We start from the raw sequence: 15,885 nt of genomic DNA on the forward strand, positions 1-15,885 counted from the left end.
TTATTTTAAATACAACATTTTCATATATTTACTTGCTCTGAACAGTAAAAAGTAAACAATCACTATATACTACAATATATAATAAAATGCCATCTGCCAAAATAACTTTATCATTTAACAAAACAAAGCACCACCTAAAAGTGGTTCTTTTTTTTAAGCTGCACATTTTCTCCAGAAGGAGAAATTTTTTTTTCTCACATGGAAAAAGTTAGGTATAATATTTAAAATGGGGAATTCTGTCAAAATGACATTCTGCTAGGGAGGAGAAATTGGGGTTTGCCATGTGAGTTACAGTTTCTTTTTTCTCTTCTTTTCCAACATGTTTGCCATTTTCCTCTTCTTGGCTGGCACTGGGCTATTCCCTTTTGTTGGCTGCTTGCTGTCACCAGTTAGGTCAGATTTCTCTGAGCTAGGTTCTGATGTTTCTTCCTGAATTATGTCACCAGATTCCTTTTTGATCATCTTAGGTTGGTCTAAAACACATGAGACAATGCATTAAGGAGTGTTTCTCCCCGACAAATGACGCTATCTGGACAACAACCTGAGGGAACAGCCTACTTAGTGTTTTAAATGATCAACTTAACTTACCAGGACAGGGCTCTGTTGCTGGAGGGATGCTTGCCTTTTCCTTTGTTGCTCTGTCTAACCACACACCGAGACACGTCAGCCTGGCACCAGTGTTGACCTCACAGAGCAAAGATGGGGGATCTTTCTAAACAGAAGGAAAAAAACTTATACTTAGCCCAGAGGAATTTTTAACTGTTTTTCTTTTTCCATAACCAAATAATCTAACTGAAGTCTTAGTATAGCATTAAATACCACAAAAGAATGTTTTAGTCATTGTCAAATGAGTGTACCACACTAGGTTTACAGATCCACACTAAGTACAATGTTCCACCAAAGGTCGCAGGAATCCACTGATGAAATTACCCAGCAATGTGTCTCATAACATGGCTCTTCAGTCAGAGAGGCAAGCCTGTGTCTTCCTGAGCAAAAGATAGTGGCACTCAGAGGAACTGACAACCAAGTTTCTAATTGCTCTGACTAGGCTGCTCACAATTTCTTCAAAGTATTCAGAAATTCTCAGGACACAAATTATGTCGTTCATAGACATTCAACAAACCACATCCACAGAGTTGAGAATAAATAATTCCAAACAGAGACTACAAGGACCGTGAAGGAGGAGCTCGGTGTCTGGTTGTCTGGGTCAACACTACTAATTCCACAATCAATCAGGACCTTTTAAACTGGCCTTGGTAATGACAATCTTTAAGATAAAGATGACCCAATTCAGAAAACAGCAAGCCAAGTTTTCACAATTGCAAGGGCACTAGGAGGACTAAGACCTGATCTTAGTCAGCTTACAGGCTCAGGCAGTTCGGCGGTAACCCCAACTTTACAACTCTAATAAAGATTATGAATGGAAGAGATTTTAAAAGTTTATGGACCTATGTTTTATCAATCTTAAACAAACATTCTGCTAACTTAAAGTGTGCTTTAATATTATATCACGATGTAATAAGAGAATACAATCAAGCCTGCACTGCAGTGTGTTGACGCTGGCAAGAACACTGACCTTATCCTGCGTAAGTGTCCACATTTTGATGAAGCCATCATTTGATGCTGTGACAAGAACGTGATGGTCTGGGACTTCAAAGCTGACCATGTCTTTTACCCTAGGGAGAAACATCAATGCCGGACATCATTTCCTCCAGAGGGTGTGACATCATAAAACAGTCTCTTGCTGAGTCAATGTTTTAAGTGTTTTCAAAGTGTTTAATAAACAGTAGCCTAAGACATGACAAATGCTGCATATTCCCATTGAGTTATTTTCAGGCCAAATTATGAGAAAAACTGTCCATATCTAAAGAGAAAGCTGAAGTGACAACCACAGATGCTCAGGTTATCTTCTGGAATCTAGGAAGTAAGGATGTGCAAGGTGAGGCCTAGTAACTAAGCAACTGCACATGCAGACAGGAAAGATGCAGGCTCATGAAGAGGAAGCGAGAAGAATGGGTTTCTCCAACTCCAGGAAAACCACCACTTCTAGCCTAAGCTGCCTTTTGGTTTCTGGATTGCCTAACACACCACTCACCTTCCATTTTACTGGATAAATGTTTCAAATGGAAGTGAAACCATGATATTTCCAGGTTTAAAAACCCTTAAAACTGTAATTTTACTTTAGAATAACACTGATGGAACTGGCACAATGGCTCCCAGACTTCACTCTCTGAAACACAAATGAATTCGAAAAGAAAGAAGCAGCTCCACAGCGCTGTCTTTTGACCTCCACACATGCTGTAGGGTGCCCCATACACATATCACAAATGCATGGCACACGATTAAAACATAAGAACTGAACCACCACAGACGAGGAAGTGCCTGGGGATAAACATGGAGGAGAGACTAGTGCTGAGGTGACATGGTGAGCTAGTGGGAGCTCTTCGACTGTCAGCCTTTCAGGTTTTCTCTAAGTAAACACAACAGGCGGGGAATGAAGCTCCGGTAGAGCAAAGCCACGCTGCCATTTCCTTACTACAGTGTAAGCCGGGGAGCACAGGCTTGTCTGTTCTGCTCATCATTGAACGAGCAGTGAAGGAGCACTGTGAGGAACACATCTGAAACCGCTTTCCTAAAATGAGCTTGCTTCCTAACAGGTTTCTCAAAACAAACATTCCCAGAAAGCAAGAATTAAGACTTGAGTCCTGGCTGATGGGCTACACTGGAGTAAAATGCTGTATGCTATTACCCTTCTCAAAATTATACTTAAAACAAAAACAAAAACAAAAACAAAAAACAGGCATATTCAGCATCTGCTGGGCAGGTTTGGAAGAGCTCTCTTACTTAAGTGTCGAATGATCTTGGCCAAGTATATGATCAACTTACTCTGAGAGTCACTATCTCCCCTATACACACAGTCAACACCTGGAGCTGGAGCTCAGTAATGCTATTTCTTTTTTCCCATAGTGGAAAGGGGAGTGGGCAGAGGAATGAGAAAACAAGACAAGAGCAGTCACGAACAAAGCTCAATATTGTTTAGCTTTTGCTTTGCTCAAAAATGCTTGATAGTCAAGCGTAACAACATCTCACAGTATGAAATCCAGGGAAATGACATTTCCGTCATCTCCTTAGTGTCAGCAATCAGATACGTGTGTCATATCTGTCACCCTTGTTTCCCATAACACCACATGGAGATTTATGAGAGTATTGACTGTTAACATTAAGTAAGACTACATACACACAGATTGCTTTAAAATAAATAAATAAATAAATAAATAAATAAATAAATAAAAGAATACCTGTTTTCATGAGCTCTAAATTCACAGAGGCAAACTAGGGAGTCACAGTCAAAAAACCTTACAACTTCTTCATCTCCGGCCACTGCAAGGACAGAGTCCTAGAAAAAAAGACAATCAGTGCCCAGAATGTCCTCAGGAATCCTGACACCTCAACTCTCGCAGCCCTGCTTTCTGGAACTCACTGAGAGAAATGTGACAGAGGAGACCCTCTTTCCACTTGTGATGGTGCCGCTCACAGACGCCGTGTCCAGGTGATAGACGTCCACTTTGTTCAGCACAACAACTACGTACTTCTCTCCACTTGGGGACCACTCCACTATGTGAGCATCTGTAAGGCAAAACGGTTTTTCTTGGGCTGGAGAGATGGCCCAGCATGGACCGGTCTGGGGAACCTGGGCTTGATTCCCAGCACCCACATGACAATTCACAACCATCAGTAATTCAAGTTCCAGGGGATCAGATGTCATCTGTTGGCATCCAAGGTTCCAAGGAGTACACAAACATACATGCAGGCAAAACATCCATACGCATAAAATAATAAATATATAAAAATGTGCCTGCATACATTCATAGTCTAGCTAGTTATTGTAAAAAGTGCAAAATACTCACTTTGCTTTATATTTTTTATGAAAGCTGATCTTCCCTCTACAAGATTCCATGTTCTGCAAAACAGGAGGTTTGTTTACAGCATGATCATCATGTCACTAAGTGGGAAACACAAGCTGACAGGCCTCCACACAGGACAATGTCACTATTTACTCTGTAGCAATTGGTTGGTGAGTATTTTTCTCCAAGCACGATTAAAGCTCAGCCCATTCCTGAATCTTTAGACACGTTGTTATCCACTACATTTTCATCTACGGAAACCTTTCTCTTCAGGGTCACTCCGGGACTGACAATAATGAAAAACTGGACTTTTCTAGACAGGCTCTGGGCCTGGAACTTGCTATGTAGACCAGGTTGGCCTCAGACTCAGAGGTCAGTCTGCCCTTGCCCCCGAGTGCTGGGGTTAAAGATGTGCACCACCCTGCCAGCCCAATGCAGATCGTTTCCACACCATCATTATGAAATAGTTCACTGACTTTCCATTTTTCTCATTATGACAGCACCTTAAATGGCTGAAGACTTCGAACTACATGGAAATGGTATTTTGTTGGAATGACATAGAAATAGTATTTTGTTGTTACTAAGTAAAAGACATATTAGTAAAGACACCCTTGGGCATTTATAACTTACCTCAATGTCTTATCAGTACCAACAGACAGAGCCAACTTGCCAGATGGGTGGATAGAAAGGAAAGTCACATGACCCCTAAAAGGAAACTGACAGTTAGCTCTCTGCTTGAGTGGTCCTTCACGAATGCCAACAGGGACACATGGCCTCACCTGTGAGCTTTAATGGACTTCACACACAGCCTCACCTGTGAGCTTTAATGGACTTCAGGCATTCCCATTTCTTTGCATCCCAGACACAGATGAGCCCATCTTCTGCTCCACTGATTAAGTGCCGGCTGCCATAGAATCTCAGGCAAGTTACTGTGCCTGTGGAAAACCAAGACAGGCAAAACTATATCCATTTCTGACTGGAAGCTCAGGAAGATGAGTCCAGTTTGGAAGTGGCTCTGATGAGCACACACAAGACCCACGTTCAGTCCCTAGTACCACAAATACAAAGCCAATACCCTGGTACTACAGAATCATACCTTAAAGTCTGAGGTGAAGAATTCAAGTTTGTCATATTAAAACCAACAGTTTTCATTTGTTTTAGTGGCTCTGAGAGACTAAACTCAGGAGCCTCTGTACATGCTAAGCAGGGGCTTTACCACTGAGCTATAATGCCAGCATAAGGCAGCAGCTTTAAGCTGGGCAGAGCTGGGGTATACCTTTAATCCTGAGGCAAGCAGATTTCTGAGACAAGGCTAGCCTGGTCTACAGAGCAAGTTCCAGACAGCAAGGGCTATACAGAGAAACCCTGTCTCAAAAATACAAAAACAAAAAGCCCAACCAAACAAAAAACAAATGCAGCTTTAAGTTTATGCAGATGTTTCAGCACACTGAGCCCTGACTCCTTCTTTCTAAGTTCGAGCCACCTATCCATCACTACTGATGCCGAGCTGTCGTTTATGTCTGTATTCTTCTCATCTAGTGCCATCAGAAGTTATTAACAATGATATAAAATGGTACTTTTCCAGCTCTGTGGCTAACAAATCTTCCTTAAACATTTCAATCACTTCAGAACCTTTGCTTCCCACCACCAACTGAAGCCTTGTTCTCCCAAGACTTCCTCTCCCTGGTCACGTATTAAAAGGCGAAAGAGGGTGGAAGAACATTACAAACCTCTGGCCACAAAGCAGTTCAAACCATACCTCCATCTTTGCGATAGCTCTGAAGTCTGCGTGAACTGGCTTAGAGGTAGGTCTGTTTTTATAAACACAGTGCTTCTGGACAGCAGCCACAGTTCACCCTCCTAGAACACACTGCTTGTGCAGAGAACACTCTGCTAGCTGAGTGATTCGTAACATGAGCCATACATACATAAGGTCCACAAAGCCTCAACACTGACCATCTGGTCCTCTGCAGAATGTAATGAAAACCTCTGGGTCCCTGTTTCCATCTATCTAGCCACCTCCTGTTATCCTCTCTCTATTAACACTATTCCTCACATCTGCCCATGACTCCCACCTACTCCCTAGACAAGAACTTATCCATTACTAACTATCTGAAAAGAACAGGACTTATACAGGCAAGGAAGGAGAGCGGGGTCCCTATGTATGCATCCTATCTAGTCCTCTCTGACTGCTGGATGTGGAACACCTTGCATGTAGAGGTTACTCCAAGCCGAGCTTCAGCTGAAGAGCAAGGCACTTGGCAAAGAGGCTTTACAACTCTACTAGAAGCAAGTGTCTATCATTCCAACTTAAATCCCAGAAACCAACACGCAGTGCATAACCTTCATTTAAAGGGAAGAAAGGGTCTTATTTTAATATGCTTTTCTTTATGGGAGAAACTCTGCCAAGTTCCTGAAGCTAAGTACAACCTGAATGAATGCTGAGTTCTCCTCTGCCTTTACCTTCATCTGTTACATTTGGGCAACTTTGCACAGGCATGTGTACACTGCCTCCTCCTTGGCCTCAGGTCCAATGACCTTCGTTCCTCTGGGACACCTCAGGTCCTCTGTGGGAAGCATGCTTAGGCTGGGTGTATGAGATTCTACAGAAAAGCCTGTCTACTTCCCTGCCTTATAGGACAGGAAGGAACATCTTTTTTCCTTTCATTTGTGCGGTACTTTCAATGAAAATGGCACCCACAGGTTCATAGGGAGTTGTACAATTAGAAGGTGTGGCTTTGTTGGAGTATGTGTGACCTTGTTGAAAGAAGTGTGTCACTGGGGATGGGCTCTGAGGTCTCAAGTGCTCAAGCCAGGCCCAGTGTCACTTACTCTGCCTGGGGCCTGCCACATGTAGAAACCCTCAGCTACCTCTGCAACACTGTATCTGCCTGCATGCCGTCATGCTTTCAGCCATGACAATAATAGACTAAACCTCTGAGCATTTCTTCTAGGTCAGAAAATCCATCCTTGTCAGAGATGTCACTTGTGCTTTCCAATGCCCAAGTGGCCGCTATGCTATCTTAGGGCAAAGCCAGTCCTGATTCCCACAGGGTTACCTCAGTCATTCTCCCTAGGCTCTTGAGCACTGGTTCTAAGTCAACAGAACCATTTTTTGGAAGAAGACATATTGACTTTGTAAAGATCTCCAATGTAAACATGTCTTAAACTTTGTTGCACTCATGGGACTGAGTTAAGTGTTAACAAAAAACTTTTCAGAAATTTTGCTGTGCTTAAATATGGATAAAATAAATGAAATAGACTCTCAAAGTTTGGCCCAGCGCCAGTTACCTAAATCATGCTGAACTGTGTTTCATTCTTGATTGTTTCCCTGCTAACCAGAAAGTCTGCAGAGACAACCCCAACACACACACATTCATTCTCTGTCTCTCTCCCTCTCTCTCTCTCTCTCTTTCTCTCTCTCACACACACACACTTGCTCTCTCTCTCTCTTTCTCTCTCCCCCCTTCTTTCTCTCTCCACCCCCATCTCCCCATCAACAGGCCTGTCTGCTCCCTGCCATGATAATAAAGTAACCCTCTGAAACTGTAAGCAAGCCCCCAATTAACTGAACCCTTTCTTTTGTAAGAGATGCCTCGGTCATGGCATCTCTTCACAGCAACAGCATACCGAGACAAACTTACCACTGTGATGCACCAGAGCTCCATGCTCTACCTTCTTCTTCATGTCATAAATGTGAATTGTTTCATCTTTGCTGCCGGTGACTACATAGCGACTGTTTGCTGCCATGGCTGACAGGGAGGCAGTGTGCCCATGGTGAGTGAAGTCAGCCACAGGGGTCCATGTCTGAGAAAGAATGAAACATCATCAACACCACAGTCACATCACAGTTCTGAGAATATAGTTTCACAATCCATCAAAGCAAGCAGTGGCTCCTGCAAGTGGAGAAAACTATGTAACAATACACAGATTAAAGCACAAAAAGGGACTGAAGACCTGAATAAGGAGTGTAAGGAAAGGAAGTGAACACAGTAACACCTCCAGATCCCAGTAATGTAGACGTCCATAGACTTCAGTATCAGTAATTCATCCAAATGTTCAATTAATTATGTGGATTAATTCCAGTAACAACTGCCAACTTTCTCTATGTCTACATAACTATTCTATTATATATGCTTGACATCACTATGGGTAGTAGAAAAAACAATAACAGAAGTCTGTATTCAAATACAACTTCCACTTTAAGGAAAGAGATAGAAAACAAGTTAATGTGACGATACACAGAGATAAATATGATAAGCCCTATAAAGAAAGAAATAGGACCATATGGGTATATTTTCGTAAGTACTACCATGAGCCCTCGAGAACTGCTGGTAATGCGTCTCAGGGACCAGCTGCTCATTACTACATATTTCTGGTGTGAGAACTATGACTGGATGAGTTCAAAGAACCGGAGAAGGCACGTACACATTCAGTGCTCTTCAAACTGAAGGAGCTACATGGGAAAATTAACCAAACAAACCAAAGAAGAAAGAAACCCCCCCCCAAAAAACAAAAAAACCCAGCAAAGTTCTTTACATATTCTTAAAATCAATCACAGCGTATCACGCCCTAAAGACCTACAGGAGCAGATAGTCCACTCATCAGTCAGGAACAACAGGCCTCCTTTCACCAAGACTCAATGTACCTCAGGCATATGGTTTTAATTTTAAGTCTCATTCCTCTCTTCTCTCTTCTCCCTCCCTCCCCTCCCCCCAGGGTCTTTGTAGCTATGGCTGTCCTCCCAAGTGCTGGGATTAAATACATGTGCCACCACAGCTTAAATTTTAAACTCCGAATCCTCCTGACTCGGCCTCCTGATTACAGACAAGAGCCACCTGACTCAAGCAAGTTACAGCTTTATGTCAGATCATTACTTGTTTGTTCAAATTACATACATAATACTGGTTATGTTGGTGACTGGCTCGATTCAGAAGCAGCACCTGGAATTGTTAACAGCATAAGCCTGGGAAACATCTGGAGGACCTTGACCTGTTGTAGTCACAAACCATGTGGCCTTAAGCATCTCTTGCTCTATGAACCTCCCAATTGTTCATCTCTGAGAATCAGTCTCAGGGTTGCTGTACATCTGGAACGAGTATACTAAAAAAAAAAATCCAATCACAACACACACTAAGGAATTCTCAACAAAACAGACTTGTAGGTGAGAAGTAGAACTGTTCAAGAAATAATCATCTGAATATTAAGAGATCACATCTGTTTTTTCTTTTTTCGTTTTTTGAAACAGAATTTCTCTGTGTAAACCAGGCTGGCCTGGAACCCAGAGATCCGCCTACCTCTGCCTCCTGAGTGCTGGATTAAGGGTGGGGGCCACTGCCCTGCTAGATGTCACTTCTAATCCCGTTTACTGTTTAGACTACTATGTTGGCAATCACCTGTTTCTTATTTTCATACCTGACAAAAATAGATTTCATACTGTGCTACATTTTACCTCCATGTATTTCTGCTCATCATCTCTTCCACCAAGAAGGCTACAACAGCAGGAGCCACACCTCTGGCACCTTTCACCCTGGCCACAGTAATGTCACAGTAAACAGTGAATCTGCATCGCTTTCTTCATCCCAGTCCAGTTGTAATAGTGTGTGTGTGTATATTATATAAATAATTTATATTTTATGTAAAATGGTGTTTTGACTGTACGTATGTCTGTATGAGGGTATCAGATCCCTTGAAACAGGAGTTACAGACAGTTGTGAGCTCCCATGTAGATGATGGGAACTGAACCCAGACCCTCTGGGAGAACAGCTAGTGCTCTTAACCGCTGAACCGTCTCTCCAACCCTCCTATAGTAGTTTGTTAATCAGGACAGAAACTCAGTGAAAGGTAAAGTTATTTTTACATTAGAACTTGAAGAACTACAATAATTGTCAGCTTAAATGAACACCTTATTTTTCGTGTATGTTAAAAAAAATGGCAGTTTTTCATAAAACTTGAGAGTACTTTTAAGTTTTTTCCTTTTCAGTTATCATATAATAACTGTATATATTTATGGAGCACAATGGGCTATTTCAATGCATACATAGATCAGATATGAAAAAGACAACCTATGCCCTCAACTATGTACCATGTTTTTGAGTTGAACATTCAAAATACTCTCTAGTAACTACTTTAAAATATACAATTAATTGCTGTTAACTTTAGTTACCTTTCAAGGCAAAACAAAACAAAACAAAAACATCAGTCATTCTTCCCACCAAACTTCATTTCTGCAAGCATTAGCCTTCCTCCGTCACCTTTCTATATAGGCCCAACCTCTAGCAACCATTCATCCACTCTCCATCGAGATGAACTTTTTTCGTTTCCGTCTGTGGACATTCTATCTACTATAACAAGTAAACATCTCATTCTGAAAAGCTTCTACTCAGTAAAGCGCAAGCTCACTATCCTCCTGTCTCAACCTCTCGAGAGCTGGGATTATCTGCATAAACACGTTCTCCATCAATTACCCATGGAGACCCAGCAATAAACAACAGACGCCACGGTTCTGCCCTGGAGGGATCAGCCCGCCCGTCCCCCGCGGCTCCGGGCTCGCGGTGCCTCACCTCCCGCTGGCCACTCCTCGCGGGCCCGCGTTGTACTGTGAACCCAAACAGGACCTGCTCGTAGCTGCCAGCGACCAGCTCCATTCAGCAGCACACGTGCCTGGCAAGAGAAGCCGGCGTTGGAACGCGATGGAAGCGGAGGCAGGTCCTTCCGAAGGCGGCGCGCTAATTATACGTCATCCCTCAGGAGGCACCTTTAGGCGCCTGCAAATGGGAATAACGGAGTACGCTCTCAAGGGTCACGTGGCCCTTCTACGAGGAGCTTGAGGAACGAAGCTGCGGAAAGAGGGTCTCAGAGTAGAGCGGAAAAAAATAGCGGCAAGCAGGCAAGTCCTGGGAAGCCATCAGATAGGCTGGCCTTGGGAAGTGGGCGGGAATTACACCACGCAAGCCCCAACTTCCGGTGCACTTATGGAAGGGGCGGACCCACTTCCGGCTTCGGTGGACTGTGGTTGATTAGAAGCCCTCCTTGTTCTCGGAGTGTTGTGCTGATTTGGGGGTTGAGAGTAGACTTTCTCCGATTGTGAATTTCTTATTTGGAGACAGTCCCTCGCTTCGTCACCCAGGCCGGCGCTCGTTTGCACCCATTTTCCTCCTGCAGCTTCCCCACGGCTCACATCACAAGCGAAGGGTTTTATTTTCGTGCAGAGAGCAGATTAGGAACCTCTCTGTCGGATCGTCCCACGGACGGTCAGGCCTCGCGGGAACCCAAACTAGCAGTGTTCCCTCACTAGACTACGATCCCAGTCATGCCAGTCCCGCCTGCAGGCTAGGCCGTCCAGCCCTCAGCCCTTCTTGCCCGCTGGCTTCTCGGATCAAATGAGATTGGTCCGCATTAGGGCACATGCTGGGCTACCGGAAAAAAAGATTGTCTTGAAGGAGGAGGATGGTGGCGTTCGAAATGGAAGACTCGCGTTTCCTCTAGTGTACATCTCCACGTGTGTTAAATCTCCACCTGAGTTAAGGGGCAAAGTGCAAAGGTTAATGAAAGCAATAACATACCCCCCCCCGCCCTCTCTGGACAGGATCAGGGATGAATGCAAAACCGGTGGGTTAATGCTTATGTCTGATCTTCACACAGGCGCGTGAATTAATAGAATTCTTAAGTGCTTAGACTTTGTTTCCAAACACTTGTTCTCTGAGGCTACAAATTGTCTACACAGCCAGTTTCTTTTTTTCTTTTTCTTTCTTTTTCTTTTTTTTTTTTTTTTGGTTTTTCAAGACAGGGTTTCTCTGTGTAGCCCTGGCTGTCCTGGAACTCACTCTGTAGACCAGGCTGGCCTCGAATTCAGAGATTCCCCCTGCCTCTGCCTCCCAAGTGCTGGGATTAAAGGCGTGTGCCACCACCGCCCGGCCACAGCCAGTTTCGTTTGAGTATGGGGGAAACAATTTCACTTTGGGTGTTGTGATGATTTTTCAATTGTGGGAAGGCCTGTGTTCTAGTTTGGGCTATTCCACTCGCAACCCTTGCGTTAATTCATCTACAGATATTGCTAAGTTATCCTGATCATGTTAATCATTTTCTCCAGAGAACCACTAAAGTTGGAGTATGTCTCCTTAACTTGGAACAAAGTGAGAGGTCTCATTTTGTCCTATACATGGTATGTTACAGTTTACATTAGCTCATATTCATTTTAATGCAATAGTAATCATATCCCCAAACTGGGGGGGGGGGGGGGATGATGAGTAAAGCTGTTTCAGAATCCTAGGCTTCATTTTCTCTGTCGTTCCTGGAAGCGCCCTTCCCCCTTAATTACCACCAAGGAAATACCAGCTGCTGTTGGAGAAATATAAGTGTGGGTACTTTTTAAATTACAACAGAGGAAGTGTGATTGCTAAAAGTTCTTCATCTCTATTTCGTTAATTCCCCTAATCTTTAATAGAGAAAGTTAGGTAAAGATCTCCCATGATCCTGGTGACTTGGTAGAATTAGTAGCATCAAGATGGCTGCACTACCACAATTAATCTCCAGATATAACACAATATGAATTTAGATATCATAGTTCAAGAGTTTAGAAAAAAATACAAGAAATCATATGGAACCAGAAAAGGGGAGGAGGGGACACAAATAGCCAAAGCAATCCTGAGAAATAACACTGGTTCAAGAATTATAACACCTGACCTCAAATTCTACTATAGAGCTATAGCCTTGGGCTGGAGAGATGGCTCAGTGGTTAAGAGCACTGACTGCTCTTCCAGAGGTCCTGAGTTCAAATCCCAGCAACCACATGGTGGCTCACAACCATCCGTAATGAGATTGGATGCCCTCTTCTGGTGTGTCTGAAGATAGCTACAGTGTACTCATAAATAAAAAAATAATAATAAATGAATAAATCTTTTTTAAAAAAAATGAGCTATAGCCTGGTACTGGTGTAAAGCAGGCAGGCTAATGGAATAGAGGACCTGGAAATAAAATGGCAAAGGAACGCCCACTTAGTTTTTACAGGGGAACCAACAAATATACTCTAGGGAAAAAAGATAACATTCATTAATTAGTACTAGCAAAACTGGAGACCAGCTTGCAGAGGAATGAAACTAGATTCATTCATACCTTTCACATCGTACAAAAGCAATTCAAAACAGATCAAAGGATTTACAACCAGAAGTGATGATACATCTGGGGGAGGAAAAAAAAAACAGAATACTTTTCAAGTACTCTTGGTGCAGTCAAGAACTTTCCGAATAGAACACCAATAGCCGAGGAACTATTCCTGCTTGTCAGCAGGTTACACGAAATAAGTTTCTGCACAACAAAGGAAACAAAGAGCAAACAGCACGCAGAATGAGAGAAAAATCTACCAGCTCCACTCCAGGCAGTGGCCAATACCCAGAATTTATAAAGATTTGAAATTAAATATCAAGGAGAGAAAACTGCCAATCGATAGATCAGCAAGTTAGTGGGATAGTTTTTTAAAAACAAAAACAAATGGCCAATAACTTTTTTTAAAGTGTTCAACACCAGAGAAAAGCCAATTAAAGTTACTTTGAGATACTGTCCAATCCCAGTCAGAATATCTGTCATCAAGAATCTGACAACAAGCCGGGCAGTGGTGACACACGCCTTTAATCCCAGCACTTGGGAGGCAGAGGCAGGCAGATTTCTGAGTTCAAGGCCAGCCTGGTCTACAGAGTGAGTTCCAGGACAGCCAGGGCTATACAGAGAAACCCTGTCTCAAAAAACCAAAAAAAAAAAAAAAAAAAGAATCTGACAACAAATGTTGGCGAGAATGAGAAGAGGCGAACCTTCACTCAGGGGTGGTTTGGTGCAAATTAATACAACCATTGCGGAAATTTGGGGATTCTTCAAAAAATTAAAAAGTAATTACCATATAAATCCACAGTTTCACTCCTGGAAATACACCCAGGGACCTTCATACTCTACCACAGAAACATTTGCACCCACGTGTTTATTGCTGCTTTATTCTCTATAGCAAGGAAACCATGTTTTCAACAGATGAGTGGATAGTGAAAATCTGACACATACATAGAATGGGACAGTCTTTGGCTGTACAGAAAATGACATAAAATTTTGCAAGAAAACAGATGGGCTTAGAATATATAATATTAAGGAAAGACACACAGTCTTGGGAGAAAGTCTATGTTCTCACGTGTATCATAGCATATATGTGTATATGTATCCATTTAAACAAATGTACATGTGGGTGTACTGTACCATGTAGAAAGGGACAGATGAACATCAGGTGATGAGGAAAGACTAAATACAAATAATAGAGGTTAAATCATGTGGGTGGGACACAGTTCTAGGAAAGCTGAGGCTCCTGGAGATCCTAGCTCAGCCTCAGTCCCTTCAACAACAACAACAACAACAATAACAACAACAAACCACCTCTGACCTTAGCACTTGGGAAATAGAGACAGGAGAATCAGGAATTCAAGACCAACTTTGGAATGAGATTCTGTCTCAATACTCCTCTACCCCGTTGGGACATACACACACACACAGCAAAAAACAACAAAAATTAACAGCATGATTTGCAAATTGAGCTGCTTCCAAAATCAAATCAGGTTCTGAGAACTCCAGAATACTGTGACCAAGCGGTCTTTACAAACAAACAAACAAAACAAAACAAAAAGAGAGGAACAATATAATTAACTACAGTATAATTCTTTAAATAACCTGTTGGTTGTCATTTAATTGGCTATAAGGCATCTAGCAAGCAATTGAGGCCAGGTTGCTGTGAATAAAGTCTATACTGGTTTGATCTGATAGGCTCGATGTGGGCACCTAGTCCAGAAGCAAAGCTCCTGCAAATTTAATCCTATACTGGAATCTATTAGTGCCAGAATATCACACATTGGCCTGCTTACATTTTAGAGGAGAGTTTTGTAGTTTGACAAATCTGCTCCCACCAGGAATCAAAGAATATGGTTGGCTCTAGGATGAAAACCATTGAGTGGAAGTGTCACGGTGATTTTAACAAAAGGAAACAAAAACTGTCTTAGAAATGCAGCCGTGGATGAGGGCACATTGATAAATGTCAAGGGAATTTAATTCCTTTAAATTATATGGAAACCTGTGGATCTAAATTTTTGGAGAACACTGATAAAAATTTAATTGATCGTCTTAATGGGATTACTGCCTCAATGAAGTAAAATTGGATTTTACACTTTTAAATATATTTTTATGCACTAATGTGCCATCAAAAAATGAAAAATCCCACAGGATGGTGGTAGTGCACACCTCTAATCTCAGCATTTGAGAAGCAGGTGAATCCCTGAGTTCAAGGCCAGCCTGGTCTAGAGAGCAACTTCCAGAATGGCCAGGGCTACACAGAGAAACCTGTCTCAAAGAGAAGGAAGGAAGGACGGAAAGAAGGGAGGAAGGGAGGGAGGGAGGGAAGGAAGGAAAAAGAAAAATCTATGATAGAGTTAAAATTAAAAAAGAAAAAAGAGTAAAGTCCAAAGTAAAATATCCTAATTTGGCCCTATGTTATAAATGCTGAAACACACCCAGGAATGTTATGTTTCAAAGCCACACAACTAAAGGGCAGCCAATTGCTGATCCTGCGTCTAACGCACTCTTGACCTTGAACTTTCTCATTCACCCAGAACAAAGCTGCAGCTTTTCCTTTCACTCCCTGCCAGATCAGCACCGTCTTAACTAGCTCAGGTTGCAGGACTCATTGTCTAAAGCAAACCACTGCGGAATTATATACCTGTTCCACTAGATTCATACGGGACATACTTCTCCTAAAACCTCCTGTTCTCTCAAAGCAGGCTGTAAAAGGCCACTTAATCCCAGTGTGGAAACTGAAGTTTCCGAGGAGCAAACCAACTGTTGGGAGACCAGTAACACACCAGCAGGACTGATGCTTTAAAATGATTGATTGCAAAGTTGTTTGCATATGAGCCACACCTTCATTCATTTATGCATCCAGCAAATATTTATTGACGAC

The 15,885-nt window shown here is 42.5% G+C and overlaps 1 protein-coding gene across 1 annotated transcript; it reads right to left on the minus strand.

Annotated features, from left to right (window-relative positions):
• Positions 1 to 10,845, minus strand: Pak1ip1 (PAK1 interacting protein 1). Its single transcript, XM_028763207.1, has 10 exons — positions 10,469 to 10,845; positions 7,550 to 7,712; positions 4,720 to 4,840; positions 4,536 to 4,610; positions 3,909 to 3,961; positions 3,482 to 3,627; positions 3,300 to 3,397; positions 1,577 to 1,676; positions 589 to 712; positions 1 to 473 (listed from the first exon to the last, which is right to left on the minus strand). Exons 1-10 carry the CDS (start codon positions 10,550 to 10,552, stop codon positions 289 to 291), a joined length of 1,149 nt encoding a protein of 382 aa, XP_028619040.1. The 5' UTR covers positions 10,553 to 10,845; the 3' UTR covers positions 1 to 288.
• Positions 10,846 to 15,885: the final 5,040 nt, after the last annotated feature.

This window comes from Grammomys surdaster, unplaced genomic scaffold, assembly GCF_004785775.1.
Source record: "Grammomys surdaster isolate TR1022 unplaced genomic scaffold, NIH_TR_1.0 137, whole genome shotgun sequence".
NCBI classification, from domain to species: domain Eukaryota; kingdom Metazoa; phylum Chordata; class Mammalia; order Rodentia; family Muridae; genus Grammomys; species Grammomys surdaster.